Here is a 17,647-nt window from a genome sequence, read left to right as displayed (position 1 = left end):
GGAAGAGGCTGTTCTTTCTTCACTGAATTGCCTTGGCATCTGACAGTCATATGACCACAAATAGAAGAGTTTAGTCTTGAACTCTCAGGTTTACCAAGGATATGTTTATCTCTGTGCCGGTGCCAACTTTGTTTTTCTTTGTCAAGGTGATTTCAGCTATTCAGTGGACCCCCTCGAATGTCCATGTGAATTCTGGAATCAGCTTATCAGTTTCTGCAAAGAAGCCAGCAGGAATTTTGATGAGGATTGCACTGAATCTGTAGATCAGTTTGGGGGTTCCTGTTTTAACAATTTTAAGTCTTCTGATCCATGAAAATGGAATGTCCATTCACTCATGTAGGTTTTCTTTAATGTCTTTTAACAATGTTTGTAATTTTCAGAGTAGATTCTTTATTTTATTAGATTTATTCCTATGTATTGTATGCTGTTGATGGTATTGCAAATGAAATTTTGTTAAATCATTGCAACTTGTGTGTTTCCTATTTTTGCTATAGTAAAGTACTACAAACTCAGTGGCTTAACACATTTATTACCTTACAGTTTTCGAGGTCAGAAGTCTGAAATGGGTCTCACTGAGCTAAAATCAGAATGTCAGCAGGGTTCTAGGCGAAAATTCACCTAATCGCCCTTTCTGGCTTCTAGAGGCACCTGTGTTCCTTGGCTCCGGGCCCCTTTCTCCATTTTCAACGCCAGAAATCACGTCTCTCTGAGCTTTGCTTCCCTCGTTGTGCCTTCTGTGACTCTGACTGACTCTCCTCCTCCCCCTTCCAGCTCTATGAACCCTTGTGAATACCTTGGGCTCTCCTGGACGAGCAGGACCACCTCCCGGCACATGGCCCTGACGTAATCACACCTGCATAGCCCCTTGCTCCATCTGAGGTCATGTATTCACAGGTTCTGGGGATTAGGAGCATCTCTGGGCGGCCATGATTCTGCTTGTCACACAATGTATAGAAACGCGTTTGCTTTGTATATATTGACCTTATGTCCTGCTACCTTGCAGAACTCATTTATCAGTTCTCATAGTTTTTTAGTGGATGAAAACTTAGGGTTTTCTATGTACAAGGTTACGTCATCTGTGAATGGGGATGGTGTACTTTTTCCTTTCCACTCTGGATGACCTTTAGTTCATTTTCTTGCCTGCTCATCTGGCTAGTACCTGCGTCCAGTATTGAATAGAAGTGGCAAGAGTGGACATCCTTACTTGTCCCTGACCTTTGGGGAAAGTTTTCAGTCTTTCACCTCAAATCGAGCACGATGTTAGCAGTGGGGTTTTTGCAGATGCCCGTTATTGGGCTGAGGAAGGGTCCCTCCTATTCCTGATTTTTAGAGTGTTTTTATCATGAAAGGGCACTGAATTGTGTCAGATGCTTTTTCTGGATATACTAAGACGGGAATACGGGGTTTGGCCTTATATTAATATGGTGTATTATATTAATTGATTTTCAGATGTTAACTTTGCATTCCTGGATAAATCTCACTTGGCCATGGTGTAAAATTCTTTTTATCTGTTGCTGGATTTGGTTTGCGGATACTTTTGTAGAGCATTTTTTAAAATCTATATTCATTAGAGATACTGGTCTGTAATTTTTTTCCTTGTAATATCTGTGTCTGGTTTTGGTGTCAGGGTACTACTGGCCTCATATAATGAGTTGGGGCGTGTTGCTTGCTCCTTTGATTTTGGGAGGTTCGTGAAGCATCAGGGTTTTCCTGTTACTGTTTGGTGTCACGTTTGTGCAGTTGTGTGTCTCAGTCACTTCCTTCGCGCCCCTCATGCTTGGTCAGTATATGGCCTACGTTACTGCCCACTATGTAAAGTGGCTTTAAATGGTTAGATCTGGCATCTCAGTCTAACCGGTATGTGCTGTGTGAAATACGGATATAACTTTATATTTTCAAATATAACTGATACAACACTGTTTATTGAGTGAATATTCTCCACTATTTTGAAAAGCTTCCTTTATAATACATTTTCTTGGGTACAGGGGTCTGTTTGTGACCTGTTTCATTGTTTATACATCTGTTCCAGATTTAATACCACACTATTTTAATTTCTGTATGTGTTTTGATCGAAATTTCCTTGGCTACTGAATATTTCATCTTTAAGATGAAATTTTAAATCAGCCTGTCAAATTCCACAAGACATTCTACTAGGGTTTTTGTTGGCATTGTATTGAATTTGTTCATGACTCTGGGAAGAACTGACATTTTTACCGTACTGACTCTTCCCATCCAGTGACAAGATACATTTCCTCCCTTGTTCTGTTATTATTTGAAACTTCAGCGTTTTCTTCATTTAGGTTTCATCTGTTTGGCTTATTCCTGGCTTTCAGTAGTTGTTGTGAACGGGATCTTTTTTCTTAATATATTTTCTAGCAGGTTATTGATGATACATAAAAAGGGTATTGATTTCTGTATGCTATCTTGTATCCAGAAGTCTTGTTGCAATCTTACTAGTTTTCAATTAGTCTGTCAGTTGATTATCTTGAATGTTTTAGGTACGCTTGCAAATAATTAGTTTCACCAAACTTTTCTCCCAGATTTCTCTCCCATTTCCTTTATCATGCCTTATTGCATTGTCTCTTACTATTTGTGGTGGTGGTGATTGTCCCTCTCTTGTTCTTTACTTAAATGGGAATGCTTCTAATGTTTCTTCTTTATGATGATTGGGAGATACTGTTTATTGAATTAAGGACATTTCCTTCCCTTCTATTTCTTGTTTGCTTCTAAAGTTTTTGTTTGCCCCTTTTTATCATAAGTAGAGGCTAAGTTTCATTGCATGCCTTTTTGGGGGGCATCTCCTGAGATTAAAAAAAAAAAGATTGTCTTAATGCAGAGAACTGGGTGAGTGGCTTTTTCTATTACCCTAGGGTAAGCCCTACTTAATCATGATTTATTAACTCAACTTGCTCATATTTCTTTGTGAAAGTTGCATCTGTGTTCAGTAAATTGGCTCAGGGTGTTTTCTATTTGTAGTATTCTTTGTTGTTTTGGTACCAGGGTTATACTAACTTCATAAAGTGAATTGGGAAGCTTTCTGACTTTGCTTTGGGAGAATTTATTTATTCAAGGTTTGGCAGAATACACTCACTCCAAAGGGGACTCAAGTCTTTAAGAGTAGATTTTTACTATCTTTTTATTTTTCCCTCATTGTTTGCTTTTTCTACAACTTGAATCAACTCCAGTAATTGTGTTTTCCTTGTAAGTATCCAATTAGAGTTTAAATTGTAGTGATATACGTCAAGTTTTGCTCATAATTTTAAAATCTTACTTGCAGTTTTGTTCCCTTTTCCCTTCCTAATGGTATTGACCTGTGTCTTTTCTTGATGCTAAAGGTTTGGCTGCTTTATCCATCTTTTTCAGGTTTTTTAGCAATCGGTCCTACTGGGTTTCTCTTATCTCCGCAGTAGGAATTTGCGATTCTCGCGCGTGCGTGTGCGCGTGCGCGCCTCCTGGACGGAGTGCGTGACTCCCGTGCTTCCGGTGCTCGCTTTCTGCTAGCACGCGGGCGTGGGGCTGGCAGGGGCCCCCTGGGACGCGCTCGGTTCTCACACCGACCTTCATTTCCCGGTGAACTAACGTTTACATTGCGGTTCAGTCTAACACCCGAGTTACTCCGAGGCCGGCGCTTTGGGCCGTGGATTTCTCGGAATTAAGTCCGCTGTGAGCACCGCGCGCGCGGAGCGGGCGAAGGGGATGGACAAGCTGAGGGGCCGCGCGGGGACGAGGCGCGTTGGCGCGGGCGGGGGGACACGGGGCGGCCCCGCGCAGCCTCGCGAGGACTCCACGCCCCGCCCCCCGCGGGCCGGGCGCGAGGTCTGAGGTGCGAGGCGCGAGGCGCCGGGAGGCGCGGCCCCGCCCCCGGCCTCCACGGTGCTGGTTGGCCGGTGGGCGGAGGGGCGGGGACGCGCCCGCGGCACGCGGCCGGGCGGGGCCGCGCGAGTGACGGCCGCGCGGGCCAATGGGCGTGCGCGCGCCGCCGCCCCCTCCCCCCGCCCGCGCGGCCCTGACGCCCGGGCGGCTGCGGAGGGGCGACGCTGCACCATGGGCCGGCTGCTGAGGGCCGCGGGGCCGCCGCTGCCGCCGCTGCTGCCGCCGCTGCTGCTGCTGCTGGCCGGGGGTGAGCGGGCGGCGGCGGGCGGGCGCGCGCTGGACAGCTCCGCGCCAACAAAGGGCCGCGCGGCGGCGGCGGGCGCTGCGGGTCGGGGGCGGGGCGGGCGGCCGCACGCGCTCCGGGCGCTGCCGAGGGCGCGGGGCCGGGGCGCGGGGCGCGGACACGCGGGGCGGGGCCCGCGTGCACCGGGGCCGGGCGGGCGTGTCGGGGTGCGTGTCCTGGCGACAAAGGGCGGTGCGGGGACGTGAGCGGTGACAGACGCGGGGGGCGGGGGGCGCGGGCCCGCACGCAGGTGTGCGGAGGCGACGGCAGGTGGGAGCGCGCGAGGGGCGCGGGCGTGCGGCTCCTGCGGACCGAGCAGCCGTGCGGCGCGGGCCGCACGAGGACGTGGCCTGGCGGCCGGGCGAGCTCTAGCGGGGCGGGTCAAGATTTGGGGGCGGGGCGCTGGAGGGCGTGTGCGCCAGCCTGTGTGCACCTGTGTGCGTGTGTGTGTGCGGCCGTGTGCGCGGGACTCGGCCTGGGGCAGTTCCTGTGCGGTCAGCCTGCAGAGGCGCGGGCCTGTCACCCATGTGTGAGTGGAGGTGTCCGCCTGGGTGGGGGGGCAGGCTCTGCTGGATGGTGGTCCCTCCCTGGGTCCCTCACCCTGAGCTTGTCCCGCGCTCAGCTCGGCCAGGGGACTGTCCTCCGCTGTCAGTCCAGGGATGGGTCAGGACCGTGTGGTGTGCACAGGGAAGTGGCGTCAGTTTGACTCAGACGGACACCCTCACCTCTGTCCTTGCGTGCCTTAAGTCCTCTCTGGAAGAAGGCGACTTCCTCTGCTATTTCTTTGTGTGACAGCCACTCAAGAACTGGCCAGCAGGGTGTGTCAGAACCCATGCCCAGCTATTACCACTGACCCTTACCTGGCTGTCCGTGATTACTGTGGGCAGCATCACTCCAGCTACTCCTCCCGCCTCCTCCCTCCCATGCACTCTCCCCACAATGCCCATTATGGCCCCTGTGCTTGGGTGACACGTGTCCAGCCATATGTGGTGCGGACACCCAGCAGGGACCCTTCACCGTTTCTCAGACACACACGAGTGTGGTGCGGCGGCAGCGCGAGACCATTCTGTTGAGCGACACGGCAGAGTGGGCCGAGACAGGTGCTCAGGGCGGCTCCTGAATGGGTGTCTGTTGAGGGCTTCAGCGCTCCGGACTTCAGAGCTGCTGGTTCGGCGAAGGGCAGGCGAGAGATGGTGGACATCAGAGAAGGATGCTGGGGTCAGGAGCAGATCGCAGGGGAGGGGGCCCTTGGGCTTACAGAGGCCTTCTTTCTTCACCCCCTCAGATGTAAACCCGCTTTGTTCACCTCTCTCTCTGAGTTAGTGTGGGTCAGATTTTCAGTTCTTTGAGGCTGATCCCTGATTCCTTCTCATATGCCTTCTTTTCTCTCCTCTCTGTTGGGAACGATGAACTAACAGGAAACGATAGGTGCTAGATGAAAAAAATCACAGAGTGTAATTCTGAAATTTAAAATCAGATGGGGTCTCAATTAAGGAAAATTAATTATTAAGGGCAAAAGTAATTAAACACAGAATGTTAGGTCTGAGCTACTAGTTTGGTGGGCACCTTTGAAAATAAGTAACCTCACGTGATTACCTAAATAATTACCCACTGCCGAAACTTTTGAAAATACCAAGGTCTATATAAAGAAAAAATTATCGTCATCAGGAAAAATAACTTCAAGAAAATGGAAATGTTTACTGCAGAAGGAGAGAAAAACCAGGTTTCCTTTTTCACACCCAGCTTTTCAGCAAGATTATCAGAATCTGCTGATTCCTATCAGACTGTTAGGAAAGATGGACAAGGAGGGAGTGTGACTTCTCCACAGGTGGCAGGTGGAGACAGGCTGAGGCGAGACCCCCCATCCTCTAAGTCGTGGGGGTGGGAGGGAGCAGACCCAGTGAAGGCATCAGGCCACAGTCCTCTGCCCAGGGAGTGTCACCCACTAGGAAGTGTTTCCTCCCCAGCGGCGGGGAACCAGCAGGCCTGCTGGCCTGGCTGTCCTCACAGGAGCAGGCGGTTTCCTCGTGGGCTGTCCTGGGCAGCCTGACCAAGGCTGCGATGGCAGTGACTCCCTGCCTCCACACCTCAGTTCAGCTCTGAAAGAGCTCTCAGGTTTTGAGCCTCCGGTGGTTTTGTGGAGGGTAAAGTTCCAAGAACTCATCAGTTGACTTTCTTCCTGGACTGCATGAAGTTTTCCAGTTCATTTGTTCATAGTATTTGTTTCCCCCAACACTGGGGATTCCGTTCTGCAAAGGAAGCTGTTACATCAGCTGGTGACTTGTATAAAACTTGCACTTCATTTTCCAAGCAGCAGTAATTTCCCTGAGGACAGAGGCTGTCTTGTGTTCATCTTTGTGTGTCCACAGAGGGCCTGGCCCAGTAGGTGGCACAGAATAGGAGCTCGGGGGCGACCATATTCTTCTGAGCAGAGCAAGCCTAATGCAGACGCGACCTCCAGTGGGACGCTGCATCTGCCTGCAACCAGAGTCAGTCTCACTGCCGTCGTATCTGATGGGCACTGTTACGTGATTCTGATCAGCTTTTTAAAAGTTAGAAAATAACTCTCCCGTTAGTCTAGTTGATAGATGAAATGTTTCCAAACACAGGGTCCATGCGAAAATACAAACGAAGGGGATTCTTGGTGAAAACAAAGGGAGCCGCTTTACTGACTGGAGGTCTTCTGCAGGAGGGGGAGAGACTCCCGCAGCCGGGGCCGCTGTACGGTTTGGGTGTTGCGTGAGGACCCCGAGTGCAGGCTAGAGGGGACGGATGTCCTTTAGTCTTCAGCGCTGGCACCTTTCCTTGCTCCTTAAACCCCATGAGGTATCTGCTGCCTTGGATAGTCTTTCCTTACGTATCCTTTAGAAGAAGGGGACGTAAAGGGTAGCTTTCCAGTCTTTCTTCACAGAGCATCTGCAAGACCTTCTTGTGGGGAGACACCAGCTAATCATAGTGGTTCTCTTAGCTAGTTGTTTGGCCTTAATTTCATGAGGCCTCAGTTATTTCATCTGTAAAATGGAAGGGTATTTATTAATTTATTCATTCATTTATCCAAACACCTACTGAGCTCCTGTTATGTTTCAGAGACTGCCGAGGCACCAGAATGACAAGGGTGGGTCAGACACGGGACACACCGACCATGTGCCCACTGTTCAGTGCGAGGCTGTAGGATGGTCTGTTACGGCGCAGTGATTTGTCCAGAAGGCTGTGGTGTTGGGAGGGCGCCCATCCTGGACTAGTGGCCGGGGCGGTTCTCAGAGCTGAGGCTGGAAGCAGGAGCGGGTCGGGCAGGGGGTGGGGGGGACTGTAGGCCTGACCGGCTTCTGGTTAAAGGCCCTGATACTGTTCATGTTTCTCCCCAGCAGTCCTAGCTCTTCCCTCAAAGTCACGTGGAGAGCTCTGATCATTACTGTTCACATCAGCCTTTAGTTTTAATGTATTTGAAGATCCTGACCATTGTTGCTCTTAAATGTTCTCTTTTTCTGGCCAAGAATGTCTGGTTCTCTGTTCTTTATAAAGGATAATGACACATTCGTAGACTACAGCCTGCTCTTTGTAGTATGGTTTGTACCCACGGTGTGGAGCTGACCTGCCTGGGCCCTGCCCCTGTGAGGGCCGCGGGCGTTCTCGGCTTGCTCTGTAGAGAGGACACTAAGGCGCCGGGTGCAGACGCTTCCCGGAGCCATGCAGCGTGGGGAGCTGGAGCGCACGGCAGTCCCCTGGCACTGCGTGCTCTCCCAGGCTCGTCCTTCCGTGTCTGCTCTCCGGACCTGCGTGTCCTCTTCCACACACTTGTTAGTTGTTGGTTAAGCCCCTCTCCCTGAACCTGGACCACTTCCCTCATGCCTGGATGTCGTGTCCGTGGTCCTGTGTTGTCCGGCTGGTGCGTGGCGTGCAGAGACCCCGTCCACTCTGGCTGTAGGCTCGGTGCCTGGTGGACTCGTTTCTGAATCTGTAACGCCCTTGTCTTCCTCAGAGACTGGGCGTTGTGCTGGCCTGGCCCAGCTTGTGGCTCACTACTTGGCGAGGTGGTTGTAAAGAAAATTCAGATGGTGCTTACAGAGCACTCGGCACATGGCACCAGTAATGTCACCTCTTATTTTTATAATTAAACATCTCTAGGAATTTCCGTGACCTGCTGTCACGCCACATCACGGTGCGCTCCGGGCTAGAGCGGGCAGTAACACCTGTATTACTGAGTGTTCGCTTTAGAAAAGAAGATACGGGGGTCATTTCATTCACCTTCCTCATTTTTTGGTTGAGGAGACTGAGACCCAGAGGTTTTAAGCAACTTTCTGAAAGACATATAGCAAGTTAGTCATATTTGTGTAATTAGTGACTACGTTGTCAAACTGGCAAACGGGGCTGTTTCCTCTTCTTAATGGGTAAGAGTGAGAGAGCAGGAAAAACGATGCCCTTTAATTTACTGTTTTTGTTTGTTTTTTGAACTGGGAGAGAGGGATCCAGGGCTCCAAACAGACCTGCTGTTACCGACCCTGGATGAGTTTGACCTGTGACCCCACACGGTCTTTTAAAGACTGTATTGCTGATCACATCCTTAACACAGTTTTGGAGAATGTTCAGGCTGGAATAGGAGCCTGGGGAACAGTGTCCACACGAGGTCCTTGGAAGTGGGGCCCCTCCTCCACTGCCCTCTGAGCCCCCAACACAGCACAGTGGGGGTGGGGACTCGGGACACGTTCCTGAGTGAACAGACGCCCCGGATGCTGATGCAGTCAGCGCCCCCACCCCACCTTCCCTTTGCCCCCACCACAAGGTGGGCTTAGCAGTGCGGCTCCCTTTGCAGCCCCCAGGGGTGGGAGTGTCCCGCACCCCCACCCTCACCCTGGATTCTCAGTTGTTGGAGGCGTTATTGGTGTCTTAACCCTGTGTGAGGCTTTCCTCTCCGGCCTCTCGTGACCATCAGCTTTCTTGTCTGCAGGGGCATCCCTGGGCACGTGTGCAGCCGGGTCCGATGAGCCCAGCCCCGAGGGCCTCACCTCCACCTCCCTGCTGGACCTCCTGCTGCCCACTGGCCTGGAGCCACTGGACTCCGAGGAGCCCAGCGAGGCCATGGGACTGGGGGCTGGCCTGGGAGCCCCCGGCTCGGGCTTCCCCAGCGAAGAGAGCGAGGAGTCCCGCATCCTGCAGCCGCCACAGTACTTCTGGGAAGAGGAGGATGAGCTGAATGACTCTAGTCTGGACCTGGGACCCACGGCAGGTAGGGCTCCCCTCCTGAGACGTGCACTGACGGGCCGTGAGGAGGCCTGGCCCCGTGCCCGGTAGCCACATCCTTGCTCGCATCCCGTCCTGTCTCCCCACCCGCTTTCCCCTGGGGCTTCCACCTGAACCTCAAAGCCAAGTCCCTGGGCTCTGAGGGGCTCAGTGGCCCAGGAGGCCCTATTGATTTCTGTTCAGTGGCTGTATTCTGTGCTCCCATAATTCAGTATAATGCTTATAGCATGTGAGATATGGAATATTACCCCATTCTAAACATGAGAAAACCGAGGCTCGGAGAGGTGAAAGTGTTTGAGGTCATACAACCGCTGAGGTGCTCAGTCCTGACTGAAGCCTGCGTCTGTCCGCAGTCTAGGGTTTTGGTGGTGTTTTCTCCGTGCTCGCTGTCTGTTGAAGGTTCGCAGGGGTCAGCAGATCCGCGTCCCTCCTTGGGTCTGTGAGCCCCAGGCGGCAGTCTGCTGCCCTTCCCTCCGTCACACACCAGGCCAGGGCTCCAGGTTCACACAGCCACGCCGGGCTGACTCCAGATGCAGCGCGAGCTCGTGGGGCTTCCCGCTTTGCCCAGCAGCCGTGCGGCGCGCTTTTTAAGTGTCGGGGGTAGGGGACGGAATTTAGCCCTAGTTTTTCTTTTTTAAATATGTAATATTTTGGATTTACGTTCAATTACAAAACAATTACAAAAGTAATTATGTGGAAATTGTAGAAAATACAGCAAATCGAGAAACAGTACAAAGAAGAAAATAAAAGCTGCCCGTGATCTCACAACTGTGAGATAATAGCTACTTCGGGACACATCCTTCTAGTCACTTTCATGTGCAAAATTGGAATCATTTTCTCAGTGAAGATGTGTCTTAAATTTATTTCCACTACTAGCTGTTCTTTGACAGCCCGGTTTCAGTGACTACGTTGTATCTCATCACCTGGACCGTCCTCCTCGGTATGAAACAGTTCCCCGTTGAACGTTTAGTTTCCAGTTGTAATGTTGCCACACACACCCTTATATGTTTTTGTGCTTTTCTGATTGTTTCTTTGGGATAAATTTCTGGAGTAAAATGGCTAGGTGTGAAGGTGTGTCAACCAGCATCCCCCCCCAGAAACAGAAGGCACAAACTAAGACCATCTGGGAGGGTTTATTTACGGATGGCGATGGATTCACCAAGGTCTGGGCGGAGGATGGGCAAACCACAGGGGAGTCCAGGGCTGGTGGCCACGGGCGCTCAGGTCCCCTGCACCCGAAGGGACAAAGAAGGGGGTCGGGGGAAGGAGCCTGCGAGGACAGGGGGACAGGGAGCAGGTGGTCCTGATGTGAAAAGTGAGGTGACTGGGAAGAGGCAGGAGCATAGACACCTGGCCCCCCTCTCCTCCCGTCTCCTGCCAGCATCGCCATCGCTCTCCTTCCCTGCGTCTGTCCAGGGGTCCTGTCAGGAAGCAGGGACTTGGTCCGTTGGCGGAATTCTCTGGGTCAGCCTCCTGGCGAAGGGCAGGGCAGGGAAGGGTGGAGACCGGGTCTGGGGTGTGGGGCGTGTCTCACACACAGAATGTGAATCTTTGCACAGGCTGTTGTTAAAGGCTTCCAAAGGGGCCTCCAGAAAGGTGGTTCAGTGTGCGTACCCACCAGGCATGGAGGAATGCCGGTTTTTTGACCGCTTCCCATCACGGAATTTTGTCAGTTCGAGATCTTTGGCGGTTTGATAGGGAAAACTATAAGGTATAATAGTATATCTTACGCATGTGTGCGTGAAACACACACACACTGGGCGCATCGTCTGTCCTGACCACTCACACTGTTTCTTCCTGACTTGAGCGAGTGTAGTTAAGAGCAGGCTGGGAGGCAGGCAGACCCCCCAGCCTCGGTGCCGCTGCTCCGCCCCGGAGTGCTGTGCGGCAGGGAGCGACCGAAGCCTCGGTTCGCACCTCTGGGAAGCAGTGTCTCCGGGTCGCGAGGTATAAGCGCAGTGGTTCATTGAAAGTGCTCAGCACAGGGCTTGTATAAGGTAAGCACTCTGAAAATACAGCTATTATAATTACTTTTCCACTTTTTTCTGTCGAGGCTTCCTTTTTTTTTTAATCACTGTACAAATTCTCATATAAAAAAAGACAATAACGTTTTCTCTGACATGTGTAGAAGGCGTTTTTCCAGTTTATCAATTGCTTCTGCTTTTATTACAGTAATTTTTAACATACATAAAGGGAAATTTTTATAAGCTTGGACAGTCTTTCTTTCGAAGTGTTTTTGTTTTTTTCTTTGCTTTCTGTTTGGAAAAGCCTTTCCCTCTGTGATACACATGCACCTTTGTTTCTTGCATTCTTTTTCAGCTCAGACTTTACATTTGACTCTTCCTCCTAGCTGTACCTGTTTTGGTGTGTGGTGTGAGATGGTGTCATGTACATCCCCGAGGAGAGGCTCTCTTGTCACAGCAGCACCCCTGATGAATCTGACTCTCCTCATGGCAGAGAAACGCCACTCTCACCTCGGGCTAGACAGGCCTGGGTGCTGGGGTCTTTCCTCTGGTTCAGACCCGAGATTTTGGTGGGAGATTAGTGGTCACTCAGAGAGCCTGCTGTGCGCCTGGGGCCCTCCCTCGGAATCGTGGCAGGAGGTTAGCTCAGGTTTGCTCTGCCCGCCGCCCCCACCGCCATCTGTTTCCCCTTCTTTTCTCTGGCATTGTCTCTCTTCCCTTCCCACTGGCTTGTGTGGGGCTCTGGATAAAAAGACCGGCACCACTTGCTGACTGCAGGCAGGTCCTGGGCCCTCGCAGACACCCTTCACCTCCTCGTGGCCACCCCATGATGCAGGTCCATGTCCTCGCCTCCGCCATGCACACTGGGGTGACTGTGAGGTGGGGAAGGAGAGGGCTCTGCCCGGGCTGCATCCTGGCTCATCTGCTGGTCGCCTGTCCACAGCCTGACCCTTTCCTCGGTCAGTCTTTCTCCTTTTGCCCCAAGGCTGGTCTTGAGAGCAGGGTAGCATGCTGGGAATGCCCTATCTCCTCCCCTCCTGCAGCTGCATCATTTGATCAGCCTCTATCAGCCCCTGCTTGGCAGACGTGGGCCTGATGCAGAAGGACGTTGAGTGCTGTGCCAAGGTCACGGCTGGTTGTGGTGGAGCTGGATGGTGGCTTAGGACCTCCCTCCATCTCCTGGCCCGCCCTCCCCAGTCCAGCTGGCTGCGGGACTTGTGTTCATGCTCCCACCCCCAGCTCCAGAGGCACAGCCTCTGACGGCCTCCCAAGTGTGTAGGACCCCTGCAGGCGGTCGTGGTGGTGGTGTCCCCTGGCCTGGGTGTCCCAGTGAGCGGGTGAGTTAGGGCTGAAGTCCAGCCTCTGTTCTCCTCACCAGGCCACGGGCTGGAAGGAAGGAGCACCTTTTTTTAATTCACCCGCCATGGAGACATCTCTATGCTGGCAAAGGTCCTGAGGTCACCCTGGTCACGCCAACCTGTTTTCTCCCAGCACTATCCTAGTGTGTTCAGGTGTGAGCTGATTTGTAAGTGTGGGCCACGCCCTCCTGCCCTCTGCTGCACCCCCTGAAGTCAGGGGTTTCCGTCTGGGGGTCTCTGGGAGGGAGGAAGGCCCCGCCTGTGGGGTTTGCAGCTTGAGTCAGAGGGGACGAAGAAGCCTTCAAAGGGCCTGCCAGGGTGAGAGGTGTGCCTGGAGTGCAGGGTGACCGTGCTGAGTGCCGTCCTGACAGGCCCTGGGGACCTGGGCCGCTCCCTGCAGCGGGGCCTGGCTGCTGGGACATCCGGTCTCGGGGCCTTGTGGTGACTCGCATGTCTGGTCCAAGCACCTAGCTGTGCCAGTTGCTGTGTTAGGCGTCTTAGTGCGCAGTCTCGTTTAACCGTCACAGGAGCGTTGAAGGATGCTGTGTCCATCCCGCTTGCCCAATGGACGAGCTGAGGCATCAGGAGCTTGGACGACAGCCCAGCTGACACGTGTAGGAACAGGCTTCAAACCCAAGTTGTCAGGCCCCAAAGCCTGGGCTCTTTCTCGTCTGTTGCCTCTCGGCTCAGCGACTGCTAGAGACGAGCCACGGTGTCTGACAGTTGGCAGAGTGCACGTCCCCGTGTTTTCGTGGGATTTCTTCTTTGGTTAGCTGGCTGGGCTTCGCAAGGTCAGCGGGGCAGCAGTCAGTGTCCCTGCTTCACAGATGAGGAAACAGCCAGGAGAGGTTACCGGCTTTGCACAGGCCCCACGGCCTGTGTGCAGCGGTGCCGAGCCCGAAATCAGCGTCTCCTGAGCACAGGAATGTGGTGCATTTTACTGTCACCAGAGCTCTGTTCTGCGTCCCGCGCCGGGCTTGCTGGCCCTCCTCCCGCAGCAGCGGTCCTTCTGCCCGGCTGCTGACGAGTGCCGTGGCCTTGAGTGGGTTTCTTTTCTAATCTTGGCTTCAGTCTCTTCATTTGTGAGTGAGACCATGGGGGTGACAGGTTCAGGTCTTTTCCAGCTTTAAAATATTACGGTTCTCTGACATTTCAGGTGGAGAGCGTGGTCACAGCTCTGCCGGCCTGGAGCCAGCCTGTGAGTGAGTGAGTGAGGGCAGCTTCCATCCCAGGGGGCCCGTCCATCCCAGGGCAGCTTCCCAGGGGGCCATCCATCCCAGGGGGTCCATCCATCCCAGGGCAGCTTCCCAGGGGGCCCGTCCATCCCAGGCCTGATCCGGCTGCCCCCCAGCCCTCTCTTCCCAGTCCCTTACTGAAAACCTCTGCGTGCAGCTTCAACTCTCCTAGTGAGCAAGCTGGTCAGTGTTAACTAGTGAAAGAGGCCTCTTTGGGATTGGCAGGTCCTAGAAGTGCAGCTCAGACAGGCTCCCAGGCCTGGAGGGCGTGTGCTCGCTGGCTCAGAGTTGCAGGGCTGGGGTAGGTCTCCAGCTCCGGGCAGGTGGGGTCCAGGTGCGGAAGCGGTGTCAGAACCTGCCTTGCCTGGCGTGCTTCCCGCCCCTCGTCGGCTTCGTTCTGAGACAGGTGGTCCCGTGGGGGTGGCCCCTGTGTCGCCCTCCTTCCTCGTGGCCGCCCCGGCCTGTCTGGAGAAGCCTGAGTGGAGGGGCCCTGAGCCCACCTCCGAACCAGGCCTGAGGCCGTGGAGACAGAGCTCTGACTGGCCCGCAGCAGGTCCTGAGCCCCCTGAAGCCAAGGGTGATGCCCCTACTCCTGCACCAGGAGAGGGGGAGGCCCTCAAAGGAGAATTGGGGCTTCCTTAACAAGAGGAGGGGGATGAAGCGGCGCTTGAGCGCAAACCACATTGCACTTGATACGTTTTAGAAATCACGTCACTTCAGTTCTTGTCTACCTCACGGCACCTGACGCAGATTGAAAGCCGCGGGTCAGCGCCACTGCCTAGGAGCTGGGGGTTGGTTACAGCGGGTCAGGGCCGGCGCCGCGCTGCCGGGTCGTGCGCGGGTGGCGGGGCTGAGCCTCAGCTCGTGTCTGCTCCAGGCCCTGCCCTGCTCTGTGTGAATTCCAGGCTGCTGCGCACACATCAGGCACGTTTCCTGACAGGAGCACTCTCACCTGGACACCAGAAAAGAGAAGACAAAAGCCCAGTATTTTTATTTCATGCTAGTAATAAGTATCATTATATGAAAATCAGAAAAATGCAGCAAGTTGGAAAAAAAAGCTTATAACCCCATCACCCAGAGGTAGCAAACAGTTAACCCATCACCCAGAGCTAGTGACCTTCCACCCCGTCACCCGGAGCCAGGGGACAGTTACCCCACCTCCCAGAGCCAGCGCGGCTGGGGGGTGCGAGCGTTTAGGTGCGTGTTTCTCTGGACTGTCTTCCTATATGGAAAATACATAAAATATGCTTCTATGGAAATGGGATGCGAATGTATAGACCTTGCCGTTGCACTTGCAGCATCTTTCTGAGCCGGCAGACAGCCCTCCAGCCGCGGCTCTGAGGCTGCGCCGGCATCCCAAGTGCGGCTGGGCCGTCCTTCAGCCAGCCACCCAGCCCCGCCCTGACGGGCGCTCTTGACCCCGCAGCGTCATGAGCACCCTGGCTGTCTCCTTGGGTGCACTTCTAGAAGTGCGCTGCTAGGTTCAGGAGGCTTGTGTTTAAAGCATCTCGTTCCTACGGACCCCTCTTACCTGTGGCCTGACTTCCGCTCCATCGGCAGCAGGTGGGGAGCGGGCTCCTGTGCTCATCCAACCCCGAGTGTCAGCCCTGAATGTCCCCCTGTGGTGTCAGGTGGGCAGCCCGAAGGATTTACCATCTCGCTTAATTTACGTTTCCCGGATGACCGCTGAGGGTGACCATTAGAAAGTCATTTTTAATCATACTGAAATCTTCCCTTGCACCTCTTTTATACAAATGTATTGTGAATTTTGTGAATGTTTCTGTATTAACACTCGGTCGAATAGCTGGCTTGAGTGTTGCACTCGGGACAGTGTTCAGTGACGTGACATTAACCTAGAGGGACATTTAAAGTGATCTTTCAAGGCCACTGGCCCTGATCCCTGTTTTAATTCCACATCTTAAACAGAGGAATGAGTTCATTAATATTTCACCTGATGCCGGAGGCCGTCCATGGGAGTGTGGCCCTCCTGGGAGGCAGGAAAAGATCAGTGTGACCTTGATAAATTGGGGAACAGACCTACAAAACTGGGATGAAGCAGAGGAGGAAAAAACGCCACGTGATTATTTAGGGAACAAACCCAGCGCCATAGTGAGAGTAAAAGCAAGCGGAAAGGCCTGGAGATGGCTTGAGTGCTGTGAGGGACTCACAGGATGTCACCTGAGTCAGGAAATCTTACTTTGCACTCACAGTGGTTCGCCTCCAGCTGGTGAACCTGGTTCAGTTTTCAACGGAGCTGTCAGCACACGTGCGTCACTGCCTCCTCTGGGTTTTGTAACCGCTCCTAACACCGGCGAATTCAGTTTTCACAGAGAGGATGAGTGACGGTGGGAAGGGTTGGGAATGAGGATGACCGCGGTTGTTTAGCCCCGGGAGGGGACGGCTAAACTGGGGCGACTAAGAGAGGGTGCGGGTGTTTCCCTGTTCCCCGAGGGAGGGCTTCCCAGTGCTTCCTGGCAGAAACAGGCTCCAGTTGTACGTGAACTGGCCCAGTTGGGTTTAAGGAGATTGGGGAGGAAAAAAGCCAACTGCATGGAAATGCGTCTCTCAGCAGACGCGGACGTGCTCTTGAAGAGGGTTGCCATCCATCTTTCTCGACGGTTGGTCACCGGCCAAGGGCCAAAGCCCGTCAGGGAACCTCCCAACTCCTTGTGGTGCTGGGACCCTGGGCCTCGTGGTCCCGCTGCAGCTGCACGTGACCACACACACCGCACCTAGCTCATGCCTCGGCGGGCCTGCTCTGCGTCCCTTCTGTCACTTGTTTCCACCCAGAGGGGTGGCTGTCCAGCGTCCTGGGGCCGGGCACCCAGGATCCGGCCCCTCCTGCAGGGCAGTGGAGCTCGGCATCAGCCCTGCACGCCCGCCGGCTGTGACTGCGGTCCAGCTCTGAGGTGGGGACAGAGAGGGCTGCTGTTTCTTGGCCGTCTGGAGCCTAGTCTGGGCTGGCCCAGTGACCAAGGATGGGTCTGGAGGGACTGGTTTTGACCACACACGAGCCTGAGGTTCGCAACCCTGCAGCGGCGACAGGTCCAGCCTCCTGATGCAGAGCGTGACCCCCCCCCCCAGCTGTTTCCTGGCCTGTAAAAGGAGGGCTGTGGGTCCTCCGGCCTTGCAGGGCCCATCTCTGTTCCCTGGGGCTCTGGGAGGATGTGGTTCCCAGTGACAGCCTGGGCACTGCCCGTGTGTCAGGGGGCACGGGGGGTGGAGTTGGGGAGGGCGTGCTGGTCGAGGTGCCGGGGAGCCTCTGGTGTCTCGGGTAGGGGGCTTCACTTGCTGTCTGAGTCCCCTTGTGGCTTGGCCATTCTTGGCCTTCCGCACTTTGAGGCCAGGCTGGAGCCCCCCCTGAGCGGGGGCTGTGCCACGAAGGGCGCTTCCCACCCCAGTGCCCTGGCTGTCACTGCCGCCCTGGGGCGGATACAGGCTTTGACAGACTTTCACGCAGTCTTGAACGTGCCTCCTGGGCATCTCTGCTCGCTCACACCGTGTGGGGCTGCTCTGCAGACGTGTCTTCGTCTCAGATGGGCCTTCGGGGTTGGGGACCCACCTGCCCTGACCACAGAGGCCGGGGGTGGATGGACCAGGGCGGCAAAGCCTGGCGCCGGGCAGGACGGAGCCCTGCCCTTCGCGGCCTCCGGGCTGTCAGGTTCCCGGGCTCCGCAGCTGTCACGTGCTGGGGGG

At 54.1% G+C, this 17,647-nt stretch overlaps 1 protein-coding gene across 4 annotated transcripts in view; it reads left to right on the top strand.

Annotated features, from left to right (window-relative positions):
- The first annotated feature begins 3,989 nt into the window (after nucleotides 1-3,989).
- PODXL2 (podocalyxin like 2) overlaps nucleotides 3,990-17,647 on the top strand; it is a 28,045-nt gene continuing 14,387 nt past the window's right edge. For 2 of the 4 annotated variants that reach the window (XM_072942001.1, XM_072942000.1), the window contains exons 1-3: nucleotides 3,993-4,120; nucleotides 5,184-5,339; nucleotides 9,102-9,380. In XM_072942001.1, the coding sequence (XP_072798102.1) occupies nucleotides 4,045-4,120; nucleotides 5,184-5,339; nucleotides 9,102-9,380 (511 nt within the window). In that variant the 5' untranslated portion in view covers nucleotides 3,993-4,044. Of the gene's footprint in view, nucleotides 4,121-5,183; nucleotides 5,340-9,101; nucleotides 9,381-17,647 lie in introns of all 4 variants that reach the window. The other 2 variants (XM_072942003.1, XM_072942002.1) reach the window with 1 other exon arrangement.

Source organism: Vicugna pacos, chromosome 17 (genome assembly GCF_048564905.1).
Source record: "Vicugna pacos chromosome 17, VicPac4, whole genome shotgun sequence".
Classification (NCBI taxonomy): Eukaryota; Metazoa; Chordata; class Mammalia; order Artiodactyla; family Camelidae; genus Vicugna; species Vicugna pacos.
The sequence above is the reverse complement of the archived record's forward strand: the minus strand, read 5'-3'. Positions and strand labels throughout refer to the sequence as shown.